Here is a 17807-nt window from a genome sequence, read left to right as displayed (position 1 = left end):
CCATGGGAAATTATTACTGATAACTATTGTGAGTAGTCCCTAACATTAATATGATCAGGCAGCATGTAATCATATATACATATATGTATTATTGTTATAAAGGCTGAGCCAAGAATATTTATGTCTGTATCAAACAAGTAGCCCTTCGTGTTACTCTGGACCTGTGAAGTAGCTCCCAGTCTCTAAAAGGTTGGTGACCCCTGATCTATGACTTCCTCACCCTTAAGTAGACTTCCTGCTCCTCGCAGGCCAGCCGCCTGTTGCTGTTCACCGTCATGTTCTTAGAGTACTGGTAGGTTGCACTGTGGAGGAAGAGGGCCCGTTTGGTCGCCTCCTTCTGCTTCAGGCGATCCAGCGTGAGGTCCACACGGAAACCTGCGGCAGGAAGTAGGAACACGGGTAGGAAAAGGGAACATTTTCCATCACCGTGTTCCTTCGATATGAATAAAACAAGTGACAAGAGTTTTTACAGACTCTGTGGAAAGTAGAGTAGAGCCCCCCCTCCCCTACGTGTTGCTACCAGCTGTCAGGCTGAAGAAAAGAAACTCAACAAAGTCTTTTTGTGCCTCTAGGAAGGCACAAACACAGGAAAGTCAACAGCAAGAATAAAACGTTTTTCCATTCCATGCTGTACTTAAAAACATGCTTAAAAAAAAAAACATTGATGGAAACAAGGCTTGAAAATTTGGAAACCAAATTTTGTAGAGCTACACATGGCCAGAACATCCTGTTAAAGAGTGTCCGAAGTGTTTTTGGTCCGACGTAATGATGCAGTCGAAACTGAATTTATCGTAAGCAATAATCACACACTGTAAAATAACAAGAAGGACTTTCACTTTTTAAATTGAGTTTGTGAAATACTTGACCCACAGTCTTGCGTTATTGACTGTAACCATAAATGGCTGCAGCCGTTTCACTCACTCAGAGAGGATGGAGCTCCAAACCCGCCGGCTGCCAGACAGTACTTCACTTTAAAACTGTGAAGCAAACAAACTAACCTCAGTGAAAATCAGACACATCGACACGACTGGAGTCAGCTGTCAGTAAAGCTCAGGGTTTGCTTTAGCTAAAACATATAACAGTAGGAAACCTACAATGTCAGGATGAAAACAAAGAATTCATAGGAGATGTGAGGACTCACCATGACACCTTGGTGTTGGTTTGAGGAATGGTGCAGCTCTTCTCCTCTGGGTTGATGATCTGGGGGCTTATGTCTAATGTAGCGTTCACACTGATCACTGGACGAGCTCTGATGCACAGAAACACAGATGAAGGTTGGCATTTATCGCATCGTTTATCGTGATAAATTTCTCGGTAAGATAAGAATCCAGGTTTATTCCGGTTTACGACAAATTACAATTAATTATGTTTAGGATTGTTAGTTTGACTATTTTTCTCCACTGTCTGTCCAATAAAAGCATAAAGAAATATGAACTTGTGTGGAAATATTACTAAATCCGGTTAAGGGAGCAGCTTAGTGATACGAATCACACTTTTTATGCGACTTTTATGCTACAGAAACATTTGACAAATTGGAATGTTTTTCAAGGGCAGCATTTGTTTTGTTTTTTTCCCTACCAGGGGGTCTTTTGTGGGCTCTAGTGTCCCTTATACAACAGTAGGCTGACAGGAAAGGGGGGAAGGAGAAATCGTCACTTGTCTCACTATCACAATATCAACCACAAAATATCACCATAAAACTAAAAGTCCAAATCGGCCACGCTTACTTCATAGTTTGTTTCTAGGATGTCCGCTACATCTGATGAAGACACGATGAACATAGTTTGTGCTCTGAAAGTGTTTTGCATGGATGAAGAAGCGTTAATGTGTTCCAACACTGAGGAGGACGTATAGAGCACCAAGTGAACAGAAGCTCCTCTGTATTTGTAGCTTCTATAAAGCCAGTAGGAGTGAAGTGAATGAAAAGCAGTAGCTCTTTGATATCAGAGGTGGCCTCGCTCATTAAACCTCTCCCGTTCAGTCAGAGGCATCAGCAGGTGATCACTCTCTCTCTCACACACACACACACACACACACACACATATACATAAATATGTGTACCACACACACACAAGAAGGCAGAAAATGAGATTTAGATGGGATTACCTGTATAAAACAGCTTTGTCCGCTCCAAATGCTCCAACTACCAAATCTGTTGGACACAACCACAGTTCAGTTTTATTCCTGGCAGAGTGTTAAGAAGCCTTGATGGATCTGTTTATAAAAGTGTTGGTGTGAGTAACGTTTACCTGGATATCCGTTCTGGTCTATGTCTGTACTTCCTGTCATGGAATAGCCAAAGCTAGCAGGCATGTAGCTGGACGCCCATTTACCCTGCAGGACCTGAGGGGGCAGGGAAGACGGAAAAAGTTTATAGAGGTTTGTTTTTTGTTTTTTTTGTGAATCTTGAATTTTTATACATTTGTTATTTTTATTTTGTTCATTTAAAATAAATGCAACAACCACATTGGAAGGAGGTAAAAATGGAGATCCAAAACCAAACCTGGGTGTTAAGTCAACACTAAATCCCCCCCCGGACCTTTTCTGAGCATTTTCTGGAGCATTAGTGGTGAAAAAAGAAGCTTTTAATCAATCTTTAGGGCTTGAATATTTTTTTTCCCCTATGCTGTAGACTAAATGATTTTAGTTAACAGATAGTAACTTCAAATGTACATGAAGGTTTTTAATTTGTTTTTAACCGTGTGATGAGAAAAACAAGGAATTTAAGTAAAACAAAACTGCCTCCGAGGAAGGAAATATCATTTTCACAGTTTTAAATACAAAAGAATCCAACAACATGAATAGATAAATATATATATATATATATTTATTTATAAATTTTTTTTTGAGAGATACTTTTCCCCTCCTCTACCTTCATGTTTTTTTTTTCTCATCTCATGAAAGGGGAGCGCCTCCCATGGTGGCTGCAGCATCAGGTTCCTGTCTTGTGTTGTTTGTTTGTTTGTCTTTTTTGTTGTGTGCTTCTGTACAACGACAATCGAAGCTGATTCTGAGAGTCCAGCAAAGGACTATTATTATCCAGTAATTCATTGTTAAGCCTCTTATTGTGAAAGGTCCGTAGCTAACTCGGTGCTACTACAACAGAAACACGCTGACCAAACTCGGCTTCACAGGACAGGACGGAGTAAGTGTGCCGAGGGCGGGTCAACTTTGACCCTGGTTTCGTGTCGGGGCTTCTCATGCTGTGAAATGAGCTCGCGTCTAAAGCCGACGGTTAAAGCTTTACCTGAGAGGCTGTGGACTCGATCCCCGAGGCGTGGCCGTTGTGGATGTAGACCAGGCCGTTGTGGTCCGGGCCTCCGTAGGGAGCAGAGATGGCCACGTCTGAGGAGGGAGACACTGGGATCAGAGTCGGCTCAAGACGAAGCGTCATGGAAACGGACGATTGCGGCCCGGAGCCGTGATTACGTTCACACGTCTGGATTGTTCCAGTGAGAACGGTCAGGGGAGCTTTCAGCTGCTTGACGTGCAGAACTTGGTTTCAGGGTCTAAATTAAAATCAGTTCCTAGTTTTTTTATTGAAAGTATCAAGATAATTTTATCGTTAGTAGAGATGCAGAGTCTGTAAGTAATTAATTAATTTCATTCAAAAACCATATATTGACATATGTCCAATTCAAAAACAGTTTTTCCTGCTAAATTACTGAGTAAATATTCATATATACTAAACGACAACGATATCAGTTGTTTTTAATTTGTTATTCAAATTGATACAAAGTCTCGTTAGACTCATTTAGCTGTTCCGGTGTTTCAGGAACCCCAGTTCATTCATGGAACTTCTTTGAAAAGTTACTTCAAAAAGGAGCACTAGGGTCATCTGTGCTAGCTCCTACATGTTTAGCATTGAGATGCTAGTTTAGGCTTAAATACCTTCGCTGACAGGCTAACTTCTTTAGCACAGCAGTAGTCTTTTCCAGCATCCAATCAGATTGTTTTTTTAAAGGAGAAACGAGAGAAGCGGCTTCGTCGTCCATCGTTGTTTGTGGTTGTTGCTTGCAGAAGTACCAGAAACATTCGAACACAAAGTTTCCGGCCGGAACATTTGTATGTTACAAAAAATAAATAAATAAATCTGATTAAAATTTCCACGCATGAAAATCTATGTAATTAGTTCAAATTCCATTTGTAATAATTGTGCAATTGTTCATTTTTAGTGTCCATATTGCTTGTGATTTTCTCCTTGTTTCTATAATAAGCTCCTCTCTATCTCATAATCTTGAAATAACTTCCTTACATACTGACAGCAATTATTTCACCCGGTAGTCGTCTTCTTCTTGTAGTGTGTCATGCAGTGACGTGCGGTCAGGGGAGGCAGAGCCTCACCTGTCATCACAGAAAAATAATATATAATGGTAAAATAATTTATATTGCTATTTTCACCTTGTGGTTTGTACTATAAAGTACCTATTTTTCATGTAGCTTAACCAATTTTGATTATTTCTTCTTCAAAATTGCTGAATTTTCCCATTTTCCCATTCAAATGCTCGGAAGCGAAGCTGGTGAGGCTGCAGCGAGCTGAACCTCACCTGGGATTGATCAACCTCTCACTAACTGTACTGGCTGCCATACTATGAGAGCATGTTCCTCCTGTCTGAACGTCGCCAATAAAATGGCTAAAAAACATTTAATGTATGAACTGATTTTCCATAATTTAGCTTATGTACATAATGTTCATTGTTTTTTGTCACAAACTGTGTGTGTGACGTGTTTTCTGAGCTGAGGAGCGATCAGAAACGGCACAGAACAGATTCGACGTGAGGCATGCAGTTCTCCTGCCTCATGGCAGGGGGCGCTCATGATCCCAAACATTGTGACTCTACAACTGCAGAATAAGAGACAGCAACAGCAGCTAGCCATACAGTAAAGTTAAGTGCAGCGATATATTTATAGCTTTCTCCTCTTACTATAACAATCACTTATTAATAATTGCAAAATAAACATTAAGACTAAAACAATACTACTGCAACACACTGAATGTTTTGCTTTTTGTGTGGGAAATATTTGAGTGGTTTTTTTTTTGTGCCATTGTTATCAGTTGCTATGGCACAGCTTGAAATGAATAATATCTACATGTCCAAGATTGATTGAGTTAACAGAATTATTCTACGGTCTATATGCATCACAGGTAGAAGAATAGTCTTTTTGCCCTCCGGTGTTGTCCAAAATGCCTGAAATTTCCTTATGTAAACAATAACATGCAGGGGTCTATATTTGTAAATCTGATTATGATAAAGTCAATGCCTCACCAGCTATGAACCTCGCTGCACGTCACTGCTCATGAGAGGCATCCCATACATAGTGTTTTACAGATTCTGTTTTTTTTTAATCCTATTATTTTCCTCAGAGTGAGACAGGAGCAGAATATGTGTGATATTCATGCATGTGGCCACAGAATCCCCATCATCCTTTTTCTGATCTTTGGGATTCTGAAAACTCCAACTCCAGTTTTCCAACTGAATTTTCTCCATGCGCCTGGGCGCAGATGGCCGCGTGCCGTGCTTCACAGCGAAATCTGGTTTTAGTAAAGCAACAGAAATCAGGCTGAAGGCTCTAACCGTTGTACCCGTCCCTGTCCAGGTCCCCCAGCGCTGCGATGGCTGAGCCGTATCTGGCGTAAACCTCCGCTCCAGTCAGCAGCTGCGGCGGCTGAAAGGAGAAGCCGCCTCGGCTCAGGTAAACGGACACCTGGAGAAAAACGCAGCAACAAATCACACGTTCTGTCTGCTGGATCAATCCTGCACCAGCTACTCATTTCCTCCCTTATATTCATCATCACTTTGTGGATCATTTGGAGCAGGCAACACATGTATCTATATGTATTGCTATAAAGGGACAACTCAAATGTTGGATACATTTCCATCTCAAAACATAAACACAATTATTAAAAGGGAATCAGGTTAAAGTGTGAACTAAGGCATGAAAGTAGAAGAGACTAAATGGGTTCTGGTTTTATCTGACAGTATCCAAAAGTTCAGAAGTGTGTGGGGTTTTTTTTTTTTAGAAAAAGTCTGGACATAAATGTTGTTTCAGCCTTTAATAGACCAATGATAACCAGGAATGAAACACAAATGTTTAAGGTGATCCGAGTGTTTTTATTCACAACAGATGAGCAGAAATTATTCCCAATGCTTTAACGCTAACATGTTGATTCTTTGGGGAGCCTCTTAAATTAACTCCTTCATCAAAATACCAAAAATATATGTGAATTAGACTGTAGGGGGAACAAATTGGCCAAGGGTCAGCGGGAGATTCTCACAGTCTGACAAACCTGGGGTTAAAAAAAGTGCTTTATAGTTTTTAGACAAAAACTTTAATACAATTTAATTATTTCTAAACAAAATGAATTTAAATGACAGATGATTCCCATTGCCGTTTCATTATTACAGTTGTTATATTTGAAAAGATAACATGTTTTAACGTTGGGTTCATCTGGTAATAGTTTAAGAGCATTTTATGCAGAATATGATAAAAACAATGCAACCTGGACATATTCAGAGAAGGACTGAAATATGTAGCAAAACAGTTGCAGAGGTGAACTGTCACATGTGAAATGTTTTTACACATCTGTGTCGTCATGACAGCACAAGTATTCAGGGTGGGTGTTTTTTTTTTATCTTTATTTTCTTCGACTGGTGTGGAAAAAACATCTACTGTGTTGACAGTGATTCATCTTGATCTCCTCCAGCTGCGTTGCTACGTGTGCACATTCAGTGAATGGCTTCGTCAAAGATATGTGTGTGTGTGTGTGTGTTTCCTACCTGTCCCACCTCCCTCAGTTTCCCATCCGAGCCTCGGTCCATGAAGAGGGGAGCTCCAATCAACACGTCCACAAACCTGAAACCCAGACGACATGAAAATAAGAACCAACCGTCTCATCTGGTCCTCACTGTTCATTTCACAGTAAAACTCGCTGAAATAAAACATCCTTGCAACCCGACACTCAAGGAGTGAGTTTCCTGCGTAAACAAGCACGCTAAAGGTTTATTAGCGCTCTTTAGCTAGGAGTAGGGGTTGCAAATCACCAATGCCAGACGAGATAAACATGTCCGCTCCTAGCTTTGTTTGTTACAGATGATTGCTCTGAGTAGGAGAGAATCAAGAGACTCGCCTCCATCGGACAAGCGCTGCGTTTCTGTTAACCACAGAATTGAGCAAATTGAAATTACAAAAATACTTTTGCTTAATAGAAACACAGCAATTTAGAAGAAACTCTCATTTTTCAAGATTTTTGCACTAGGATGAGGTGGTGCTTTTTTTTTTTTTTTTTTAGCATATAGGAATAGAAGCATTTTGCAAAACTGGAACAGAAAGACGCATTTCGCATCATGAGTGTTGTGATCGACAACCGGATGTTACTTGTGGTAGAAACGACACAGATAACAACAGGAAGTAGTTGTTTCCTGTGTAAGATAACCATGGTGTGTCACAGTTCATACAATAATCCACAACACACGTAGCCGCTCCCAAGTATCAGCGACTTGTCGCTCCAATGCCTGAATAAGTACAGGTAAAAGCCAGTAAATTAGAATATTTTGAAAAACTTGATTTATTTCAGTAATTGCATTCAAAAGGTGTAACTTGTACATTATATTTATTCATTGCACACAGACTGATGCATTCAAATGTTTATTTCATTTAATTTTGATGATTTGAAGTGGCAACAAAGGAAAATCCAAAATTTCTGACCACAGTTTTTCCTTCCCTTTGCCTCTCTATTAATGTGTTTGGACACAGAGCTCTGAGAACAGCCAGCCTCTTCAGCAATAACCTTTTGTGTCTTTCCCTCCTTGTGCAATGTGTCGATGGTCGCCTTTTGGACAGCTGTCAAATCTGAAGTCTTCCCCATGTTTGTGTAGGCTTCAGAACTGGACTGAGAGACCATTTAAAGCCCTTTGCAGGTGTTTTGAGTTAATCAGCTGATTAGTTTGTGGCACCAGGTGTCTTCAAAATTTAACCCTTACACAATATTCTAATTTTGTGACACACGGAATTTTGTATTTTCATTTGTTGCCACTTCAAATCATCAAAATTAAATGAAATAAACATTTGAATGCATCAGTCTGTGTGCAATGAATAAATATAATGTACAAGTTACACCTTTTGAATGCAATTACTGAAATAAATCAAGTTTTTCAAAATATTCTAATTTACTGGCTTTTACCTGTAGATAAAAACTTCAGCCACGGCTGAAATGTGAATATAATTTACTGTTTAAATCCGCTGTCGCCATCATTTTTAATGACTTATCGCGTGAACAAGCTCATTCACGTGTGATTTCAATTTTATTTCATATCTGACAAAAGCATGGTAATTGTGAAATTGTGTTTTTGATGTTAGAATATAGACAAAGATTTGTAATGGAACTGCAGCTAATGTCAGGTTTTAATATTTTTCATATTTTCCTGTTGTTTTTACACATGGGTCAAAGGTTAACTGCGACATGTCGCGGCATCTCGTTAGCAGGTTTAGGTGAGTAAAGATGTATACGGACATCAACATACGTCTGCTTTACATGACGGCATTTTCGCATGACGTTCCAATTCTGGAGCGCATCTAAAAGACGTGTCTGATTACATTCATACCCAAAGGAAACAGGAAGTCATTGGTGTTGAAGTGTCAATAAATGCGGTGAGTTGCCCTTATTCAGATGCAACACATTTCTGAGTAAATGAATACATTTTTTTTGTCACAGAGCAGTAAACACTTCAGATGTGACCTCTGCGTTTAACGATTTCACCCGAGCACCAAGCGTGCGCCTGGTTCCACTTAAACACCGCCAAGGCAGGAGGTGGCGTGGGGTTTACACGCGTGCTTCATTAAGCCTTCGAGTGGCTTTTAGCGCCGCAGTCAGGAAATGTCAGCTGTCAGAGGACGAGGCAGGAAAATCACACTTACCCATCGCTGTTAACATCAGAGGCAGCTACTGAATATCCAAAGTAGGCAGCCAACTGCACAAGAGAAAGAGAGAGAGAAGAGGAGGTAGGAGAGCTGACCTTGAAACCTGGAAACCGGGAAAAAGGTCAGAGAGCTCTCTATGGGAGCATGAGCGGCAATAAAGGACGGAAGTCAACGAGCCACGGATGCAAACGAGATGTTCAGAGAGAGATAAAGGTCTTTGGGTTATTCAGGACGGGCAGGAACAAGGAGACGAAGTCTGTCATTAGCCCTGCTGATGACAACCTCCTCCTCCTGTCCTTTCAACCCGCTGCCCTCCGCCGCCAGCATCAAGAGTTCATTCAGCGTCAACACGACCCAGAACGACCACAGGGGTTTAAAGCAAATTGGGCTTTCCCACATTTTAGGTGATGGAGGTGCATGAAGTATGAGGCTGTAACAGGAGAACATCAAAAACTGAGAAACGCATGATAAATTAAAACGAGCATGACTGATCTTTCCGTCTCTTTTTCTACTAAAAACTAGAAAAAAACTCTTCAGTGGTGCTTTGGCCTCAACCTTTTTTTTGACTCCATTATTCATTTCATTTGTTGTTGTTTTCTTATATTTAAAATGTCTTCCAGCTCCAGTGTTAAATGTTCATAAGAATTTATAGTTTAGCGATTCTTGAATGTGTCATCAAATCACATGAAGATGGTCTGGAAACAACAACAATGTCGCTTACTGTGAAAACTTCTGGAACAAGTTATAGTTCTATAACAATTTGTTTCTGTGACAGGCCTGCGTATGGAGCTTTGTAGTTTATAAAATCAGCTGCCTGATTGTTAAAAGGAGAAGATTCTCCGTCATGTGGACAGAAAGAAATCCAGCCAGCAGAGCTTCTCCTCCTCTGCAGCCACGTCACCACATGGCTGCTTTAGCCGACATTATCCAACGGTTTACCACAAACTGAGTACAGGTTGAAAAGTTTATCTAGATGCCACAGAACTATTTTAATTTGACACCCTTTCCTGCCTCTTGCCCGTGCAGCCATAACTCATTTGCATTGCAGCTGATCTTAACGGCATTAAACATGTAATTTCATTCACTCTGTCGGACAATTACGGGCCAAAACGAAATGACTGTTTCTGCTGCGCCGCATTTAGGTTAATTACTGCTGGTTCGCACAGGGGCGACTTTATGAGAGGAGACGGTTTTTCCACACTCGTTCCAGATGGTGCCGAGCGGACCCGCATTATGGGAAATGACACATCGACGCGGCCAGAACTCGCCGCCTGTGCTTTGCGTCATTTACCGAAGCTTACCTGCGAGCCGGTGAAGTTAATCATGGACTCCATGTTGGCCCCATTGAAGATGTTCACCTGAAGCGGCAACGCAGGACATGATAAGAATCACACTGGCTGCATCAAGATCTGATCAATTAGTCTGCTAATTGAACCTTTTTAAAATGACAGTAACACATAATGTAATATATCATTAAATGGGTTTAAAGCTGCAGTTTGTGGCTTTTATTAAAACGAATGTTTTTTACACATTTGTTATGAGACAGATAATCTGTGAAAAGATCAAATCCCCTCCACCTCTTCCCTGAGCTACTATTGTCGTCTGAAGAAATGCACCAAAAACAACCAATCGGAGCCAGGAGGCGGGTCTTAGCGCTGTTAATCCAACTCGTGTACTTGTCGCCAAATGTGCTTATAGCAGAGAAACAACTTTACCGGAAAACCGTTTAGCCGCCGTCATCTGAGGCTATGCTAACTGGCCTTAGCATTCATGACAGGCTATGCTAGCTGAAGCAGAGAGCAAGAGAGGAAGTGAAAATAGCACCATACAAGACCCGCCTCCTGGCTCTGATTGGTTGTTTCTAGTTAGCGCTGGGAGAAGATGGAGGACCTCAACTTTTTCACAGATTATGTCTCATACCAAACTGTCACAACATGGCGACAGTTTCAACAAATATGTAAGAAATTTTTTTTTTTTCTTTTTAAACAACCTACATACTGCAGCTTTAAGAGCAATTTAAAAAAACACTTCTCGTTTATTTCAAAAAGACGTGACACATTGTGCAAGCAGAAATGGAGACAGGAACTGAGAAGTGGTCAAGTTCCTTAAAACACTGATCAGACCCACGGTCAGCTGTTGTTTTCATAATATGTGAATGTGACACGTAATGATTAGCAGAAGTGCATTATTATTAGTGATCTAATAGCGCCTATTAGATCACTAATAGAATCTGAATCAGTTTTAAATGTCAGCTCTGCAAACATTTCGTCTTTGATTGAAAATAAAATTGTGAAACCCTGTAGAGTTTGTGTGTTACCGACGGCTCTCTCTCACAGAAGGCATAGGACTCAAAACGTTTGCCTGACAGAAAAGTCTTGTGAGAAAAATAAACTACATTAATTAGACCTGCCGGGACTAATTTAAGACCCGTGATTAAAATATAATTTTTAATGAATTCAAGACATTTCAAGGCCTTAATTTTAGATGCAGAAATTTAAGACTTTTTAAAAATGCACAGACACCATAATAATTCATTTAAGAATGTTTTGTTTTTTTCCACCGAGGCATTACATACTTTGAGATGTATAAGTAAAAAAATGTAAACAGATGTCAGATGTTGTGCAAAAAAGTATAGCAGAGGTGGTGGAAGGTTTTCAAACTGGGCTGAATGTAAAGATAATGTGAAACCGCCAGGATTTTTAGAGGCATATGTGGACTTAGAGCAATGGAGCATAACAACAACTCGTTGCTAAATCAATGTGCAATTTGTCTAGATTGTAGAAAAAAAGTTATTGTCTCACATCACAGATAGGCGACACTTACATAACCCAGTGCCTTGTCCCCCCTCGGTACTCCAGTCACATAATCTGTTGTAGACAGAAAAGAGAGAACTGATGAGATCTAAGTGGAGAATCCAGGGACATTTGTTGTTTTTAAGAGCCTCTGTTAAAGTTTAACTTAAAGGTTAAACTTTAAAAAATTACTTAATATCTGTTAAGCAGCTGACTGCAGGTTGGCAACAAGGGCAGGAAGCCTGACTGAATAACTAGTTGCTGGTTTACTTTACAAGCAGCCAAAAAGCAAAAAGGTAGAATGCTCTACTACACAATCTGAGCCTCAAGCTACAAAATGTCTACTTTCCTTCTGAATTTGTATCAAAATAACGTAATGTGTTATAGACTAGTGCTTCATGATTGAGCCTGTCACAATAAGCATTAAATCAATTAATCGCATGATGAATTAAAATGATCATTTCCATTTGAAATGATCATCGTTAAAGCCTTTAATATTGTTATTTTGAGTCGTCATTTTAACAAACGCTGCAAACATTTGACACCCGATACGAAGCGGTGAGCTTGCATCACCTGCCACCTTCCCCTGTTTTCTAAGCTGAATAACTATTTTTATTCCCACAGCAATTTTATGGAGCTAAAAATGTCTCATAATTCACAAATGCACAGGACGAGATCCACTCCTCAAAACAAGCCCTAATCGATTTCCACTTGCTTCTTCTCTTTCCCTCTGTCTGAGCCTCACTATTGGCAGCCTCTGTATTGTGCACAATATATGAATAAACCTGATGGAGTGATTTCACCTGACAGTGCTCGGTAAAGATATACATAACCGAAATGCTTTTTCTGATAGTGTTAATTGGTTTTTTTCTGTTTACATGTCAAAATGTTTTCATAAATTTGCAGCAGTGGGATTTAAGTTGCTGTTTGCCTGTCCCTTTGTACGTTTTTGTTTTTAATTGTACATTTTAGACATGCGAGTACAGTAAAAACCACAAACTGATTTTACCCTGATTATCACAACGAGACGCTGAAACGTCACATTCTACATCGAATTGACTTCTATTTCAAACAATCAGCAAACTTATCCTAGTTTCAGCTCTTTATGTCTTTTTGTAAACATTCAAACAGTTCTCAGTTCATTGAGTTTTATGAGGGAGGGGGACCTAAATAAACAGATGCATCCTCAAAAAAGTGTTGGAATCTGCGCGGACATACCTTCCTTCCCATCCTCGTTGAAATCCCCGACCGTCACAGAGTATCCTGTTCGACAGAGAGACGTGAAATCACTCAGGACAGATTCAGATCCTGTGATCTTCTAGGCTTCAAGTCATGGTGTCTTACGTTAATGTGGCAGGAATCAAGAAATCACTTCAAAAAGCCTCAGTAAACTTTTCTGGTCTCCAGAAAAGTCCAGTTTTCCTACATCAAGCTTGCTAATCCACATATTTAAGGATCTTGTCTTGTGTTCTGGTACAAGCGGTCATGTTGGAACAGGAGTCCCAAACTTTTCCCACAAACATGGAGGCAGGAAATTGTTCGTAAAGTTGTGGTGTGCTGAACAATTAGGAGATCCTTCGACTGAAACCAAGGAGCCGAGTCCTGAGACCTTCTACCAAACGATACACTTCATAGATACGGATAAGCAAGTGTTGTTACCCTGGAAACGGTCAAACCCAGACATGTCTGCTGGATTGATCGATTATTGCAATGATTAATCGATTAATCGGATGGAAAAACTCAACGCATTCTGCAGATTTTTCATTTAACCATTGAAGTCTTTTTTCTACACATTATTTGAAATGCATTAAATAATGAAAATAAACAAATAGTTTGGTTTTTAAATAAGAAAATAAACATTTCACTGCCTAAAATGCAATAACGCAGCATTCCTTTAGCGTAAGTTTGATCTACAGTTAAAAAAAGTACTTCCAACATCAGCATGTGAAAAGCTTGACTTACCTAGATTTAGCATCAGGACAATGTAGAACTCATCTGTTAATTATTTTTTAGATTAAACGATTAAGAATTATGGATAGCAAAAGATGCCTAATAGGAGATTTTGCAGAATTTGAACCTGAAGCTAAAATCCTGAAGGCAAAAATCATTTACGGAGAAAGGTGTTTTTATTTTTATTTTAAAGGCAAATGCAGATATACATTTGTACAGTTTTGGCTTAATTACATCGCTTTCAGCAAATGGTGGGAACGATTAATTGATCACTAAATTAGTTGACGATTAACTAAATCATCGATTCATCGCGATGAGTCCGATTAATCGTTTCAGACCTAATGACTTGCTGGACAGCACTGCGTCCGAAACCTTGCATTGCACTTGGTGACGTAAGGCTTGGATTCAACCGGATCGCCATGGAAACTCACTCTTTATGCAACTATCTGTGAGCCAATCTCAACTCCTCTGTGAAATACCTGCTTGATGCCGTAGCAGCGATTGGAACACCGGAATTTGATCATTCGGACGGGAGAGCGAAAACGTTTGGCAGCGTAGAACGTCTTAATCAAGTGTGTGTGTGTGTGTGTGTGTGTGTGAATACCGAGGTAGCTGTCGTCATACTGGGCACCGGCCGATTTGGTGGAAAGTGTGGTTCCGTACGGCGTGATGTAGTCGTTGTTGAAGCGTTTTAAAATCTCGTCGATGTTGTCTGAAATCAACTGGCCTGAGGAGAGAAGAAGAGAAGGTTGAGGAACGAATCGAGATTCAACAGCCCGCAATCTGACGAGTCCAAAACTGGAAAAGAAAATCTAAAACATAAAGTTAGGAAGGAAAAATATACAGAGAGAGAAATAAGAAAGAAACAAGTGAAAGTAATACGGGTTTTTTTTTTAAAGAACACTTTAGGTGTAGAAAAAAACCCCCGGCATTATTAAAGCAGCCACGGGAACATGATGCTAACAGCCGTCTAATCAGAAACAGAGCTCTCTCTGTGTGTGTGTGTGTGAGTGCGTGTGTGTGTGTGTGTGTGTGTGTGAGTGTGCGTGTGCTTGTGTGAGTGTTGACTCAACAGGAAACAATAATTAGGAGAACACAGCCAAGGAGGAGCCGCTCCACGCAGCCAGAAAACATCTATGCTACTGAGTCAGCGTTCAGGATGCAGCCGCTGTCACGCCCTCTGGGGTCAGACGGGCTAACGGGGATTACATCCATCTGCCGCTGTGGACACGTCGTCTGCCGCTCGGCCCACCTGAACCTCACCTCCTCATTAAACTCTTAAGGCGGTGATGACGCAAGCTGCTGCCCGGTGTGAGATCGAGGCACAGAGTCAGACTTGCACCCAACTGCTCACATCCAGAACAGCTTTTTCGGTTCTGTACTGAACGTGTGTCAAATACTGGGATCAAAGTTGGAAAAGAGTTTCTGACTGAACCACGCAGCTCAGCTCTAGGAGGACCACTCTGGGATTTTGTCTCAGCCGTAACACAGGTGGACAAATCTTTACTCTCACGCAGTCGCTTAAGGATGTGATACTATTTGTTTTTTAAAAAGGGATTAAAACATTATAGATGGCTGGGAGAAGCTTAGTGTCATTTAACGGCAGGAAACAGATGGGAGCAGTAAGGGCTGCCCAGCTCTGTCCAAATATAATAAGATCCACCTACCAGCAACTATAAATCATTACATGCAAAAATGAAATAAAATGTAAAAGGAAAGTATAAAAAGCAGATGCTATTTATGTTAAAATTCTGTTGTGATGGGTCCATCTTTTGGGACTGAATGCATTTGTTGTCATTAACTACCGTTTTTTTACCTCTTATATGTCTTGGCCAACACACTCTGGTAATAGAGACTGAGGCTCAGACTTATTCTGGTTACATCAGAATAACTATCCAGAGGAAACCCTGAGAGCGCAAACGAGCTCTGCAAGTTTTTAGAAGAAATCCTGGAGTTCAGTATCTGCACCCAGATACCGAACTCCGACTTCCATTTAAAAAAAACAACAACAAACAAATAAACAAAAAAAACAGAATAATGAATGAATGAAAGCAATTTATCCAGATCTCAACACTCACCCTGCCAGTAGAAGCTGCCTGGTCCTCCCACCACAACTCTCTTACTTTTCTGAAGGCATAAAAAGAAAAAAAAATGAAAGAAAAACCAAATTCAGTATAACTTTCACTTCATTTTTTAGGTTCATAAACATCAGGACATGTTTATACTCCTGAGATGTGGGAAGAATAAAAGACCTCGCATATTGAAAGGATAAAATAATAAACAAACATGGATTCCTGGAATAAACTAGTTTTTCTTTTGACTTTTCAAACAAGAACTAATTTGACGCTGACGCTACCTACAAACTTCTACTAGCCAAAGATTTAACTCCATAAACAGCAGAAGACTCAGAAAAATGCAAGGGTTGTTTTGGAAACCAGTTTTTTTGCTGAGGCTTTTTTCTAATCAAGATTCAATAATCCAAAATGTTCCTCAATGTAATTGAACATTGAATGTATTTTATTTCACCTTTAGCATGGATTTATATCAATTTTATGTATTTATTTCTAATTGTATTGGCTATACTTTGTTTTATTTTCAAAAGTGTTGTTCAAATTGAATGCAGAATTGTGTTAATTTCTATAATAATAATAATAATATCGCTAGAGAGCTTAGTTGGAACACGTGATGATCAATTTACAGAAAATAAAAAGACAAGTCCTTGAAATCCAGACATGTTTACTTAAGACAATAATTTCATAATTTTCTTTGATCTAATTAATCATTAAACACTTGCAGCACTGTAACTGGTTGCAAAAATCAAAAGAGAACTGAGGGGCTCTTGCTGCACCATGAGTGATGATCTGACTTCACACACATTGTGCACACGCTCAGTTCATTTACAGCTTACTGCATGAATTGGCCTCATAGGTCACACAATAAAAACTGTTTCAAACTCTCTCCATAAATATTTAAATGATGATCTATTTGGGTTTGTGCTGCTTGCCTACCTTAACAAAGTCTGCACTGAAGCCAGCCTGGCAGAAACCCTGTCCTTCTGGAGTGTGGGAACCTGGGAAAAAACAAAAAAAAAGTCAAACATTGGAAACATCAAACCCCAATCTCACATTTATAAAGGCTGAGATCGGAAGGCCTCCCGATTAATGCTCTGTTGTTTTTTTTTTTTGAAGTAGTATTATTTTTTTAGCTTGAGCTGGAAGATTTGCTGCTATGTTCTGGGAGTAATGTAATTTTCCGCCTACACTCCATGTTGACCTCAAGTCAAGCATCCAACAACACAGTGAAGAACATACTGGATCTGCAGGGTGAGTATTCCACCACTGTGTCTCCTTTCTTCAGGTAACACGTTCCCACAGGCTCCCTCTCGCTGAAGCCGAAGGTGGACCACTGGTACAGGGGAGCGCAGGCCTGAAATGCAACGGACACGTTCAGAATGTACGACCCAAACGCAGAGCAAACAGTTACCAGCAGAAGGTGCAGCGGCTGCAGTTTTCTGGTCGATCACCTGATCAGCAAACATTAAAAAGCCTGACCTGCCGATTAAGATTTTGGCTGATGCCATTTTTATTTTAAATCTCAGAAGTAGCCAGCCAAAGCCGCACTGCCTCGGCAGAACAATTTGAACAAAGTGAAACCCGGGGATGTAGGTATTACCAATTTAGTGCAGTGCGCCACAGCAAAGGAAAGAACAACATAGAAAAACCCTCACAAATAGCTCAAAATCACTCAGATTTTTTTTCCTCGCCCTCTGTGTTGGCTACGCCACACACAGACTTGTTGCCAAAGCAACTGACTCACAACATCTCTCTGAGGGCCGAACATTCAGTCTGGTGAAGAATTATGTTTTCAGGCTTGATGTGTATTTACCGATTATTAATAAACAATCATCTCAACACAGAGGTGGTTGATTAGCTAATTTAAACACCTGCTCTACTGATGGTCTGCCAGAGTTGGTGTGTGGATCACGTTTTTCTTCTTTTCTTAACTGATCGGAAACACACCAAATTCCGCAGCACATGTATATCTTAAGATTATCAAAGTCAAGCTAGCCAGGTTAGCATAGCTGGATTACTTTCCTCTCCCTCAATATGCTCTTTTTAATTAAAACCTTTCTTGACCTGTGAAATG

General features: G+C 40.1%; 1 protein-coding gene across 1 annotated transcript in view; it reads right to left on the bottom strand.

Moving 5' to 3' along the window:
• The window catches only part of itgav (integrin, alpha V), a 48921-nt gene that overhangs the window by 16764 nt on the left and 14350 nt on the right, over positions 1 to 17807 (bottom strand). The window contains exons 4-19 of the mRNA XM_044131762.1: positions 16973 to 17087; positions 16670 to 16731; positions 15740 to 15788; positions 14266 to 14388; positions 12930 to 12974; positions 11743 to 11786; positions 10221 to 10277; positions 8917 to 8969; positions 6780 to 6855; positions 5577 to 5706; positions 3248 to 3345; positions 2250 to 2343; positions 2107 to 2152; positions 1142 to 1249; positions 922 to 977; positions 221 to 375 (exon numbers count right to left, since the gene is read on the bottom strand). Of these exons, the coding sequence (XP_043987697.1) occupies positions 221 to 375; positions 922 to 977; positions 1142 to 1249; positions 2107 to 2152; positions 2250 to 2343; positions 3248 to 3345; positions 5577 to 5706; positions 6780 to 6855; positions 8917 to 8969; positions 10221 to 10277; positions 11743 to 11786; positions 12930 to 12974; positions 14266 to 14388; positions 15740 to 15788; positions 16670 to 16731; positions 16973 to 17087 (1311 nt within the window). The remainder of the gene's footprint in view (positions 1 to 220; positions 376 to 921; positions 978 to 1141; positions 1250 to 2106; positions 2153 to 2249; positions 2344 to 3247; positions 3346 to 5576; positions 5707 to 6779; positions 6856 to 8916; positions 8970 to 10220; positions 10278 to 11742; positions 11787 to 12929; positions 12975 to 14265; positions 14389 to 15739; positions 15789 to 16669; positions 16732 to 16972; positions 17088 to 17807) is intronic.

The sequence above is a fragment of the Gambusia affinis genome, linkage group LG11 (genome assembly GCF_019740435.1).
Source record: "Gambusia affinis linkage group LG11, SWU_Gaff_1.0, whole genome shotgun sequence".
Lineage (NCBI taxonomy): Eukaryota > Metazoa > Chordata > Actinopteri > Cyprinodontiformes > Poeciliidae > Gambusia > Gambusia affinis.
Note: the sequence above shows the minus strand (reverse complement) of the source record. Positions and strands in the feature narration are given on the sequence as shown.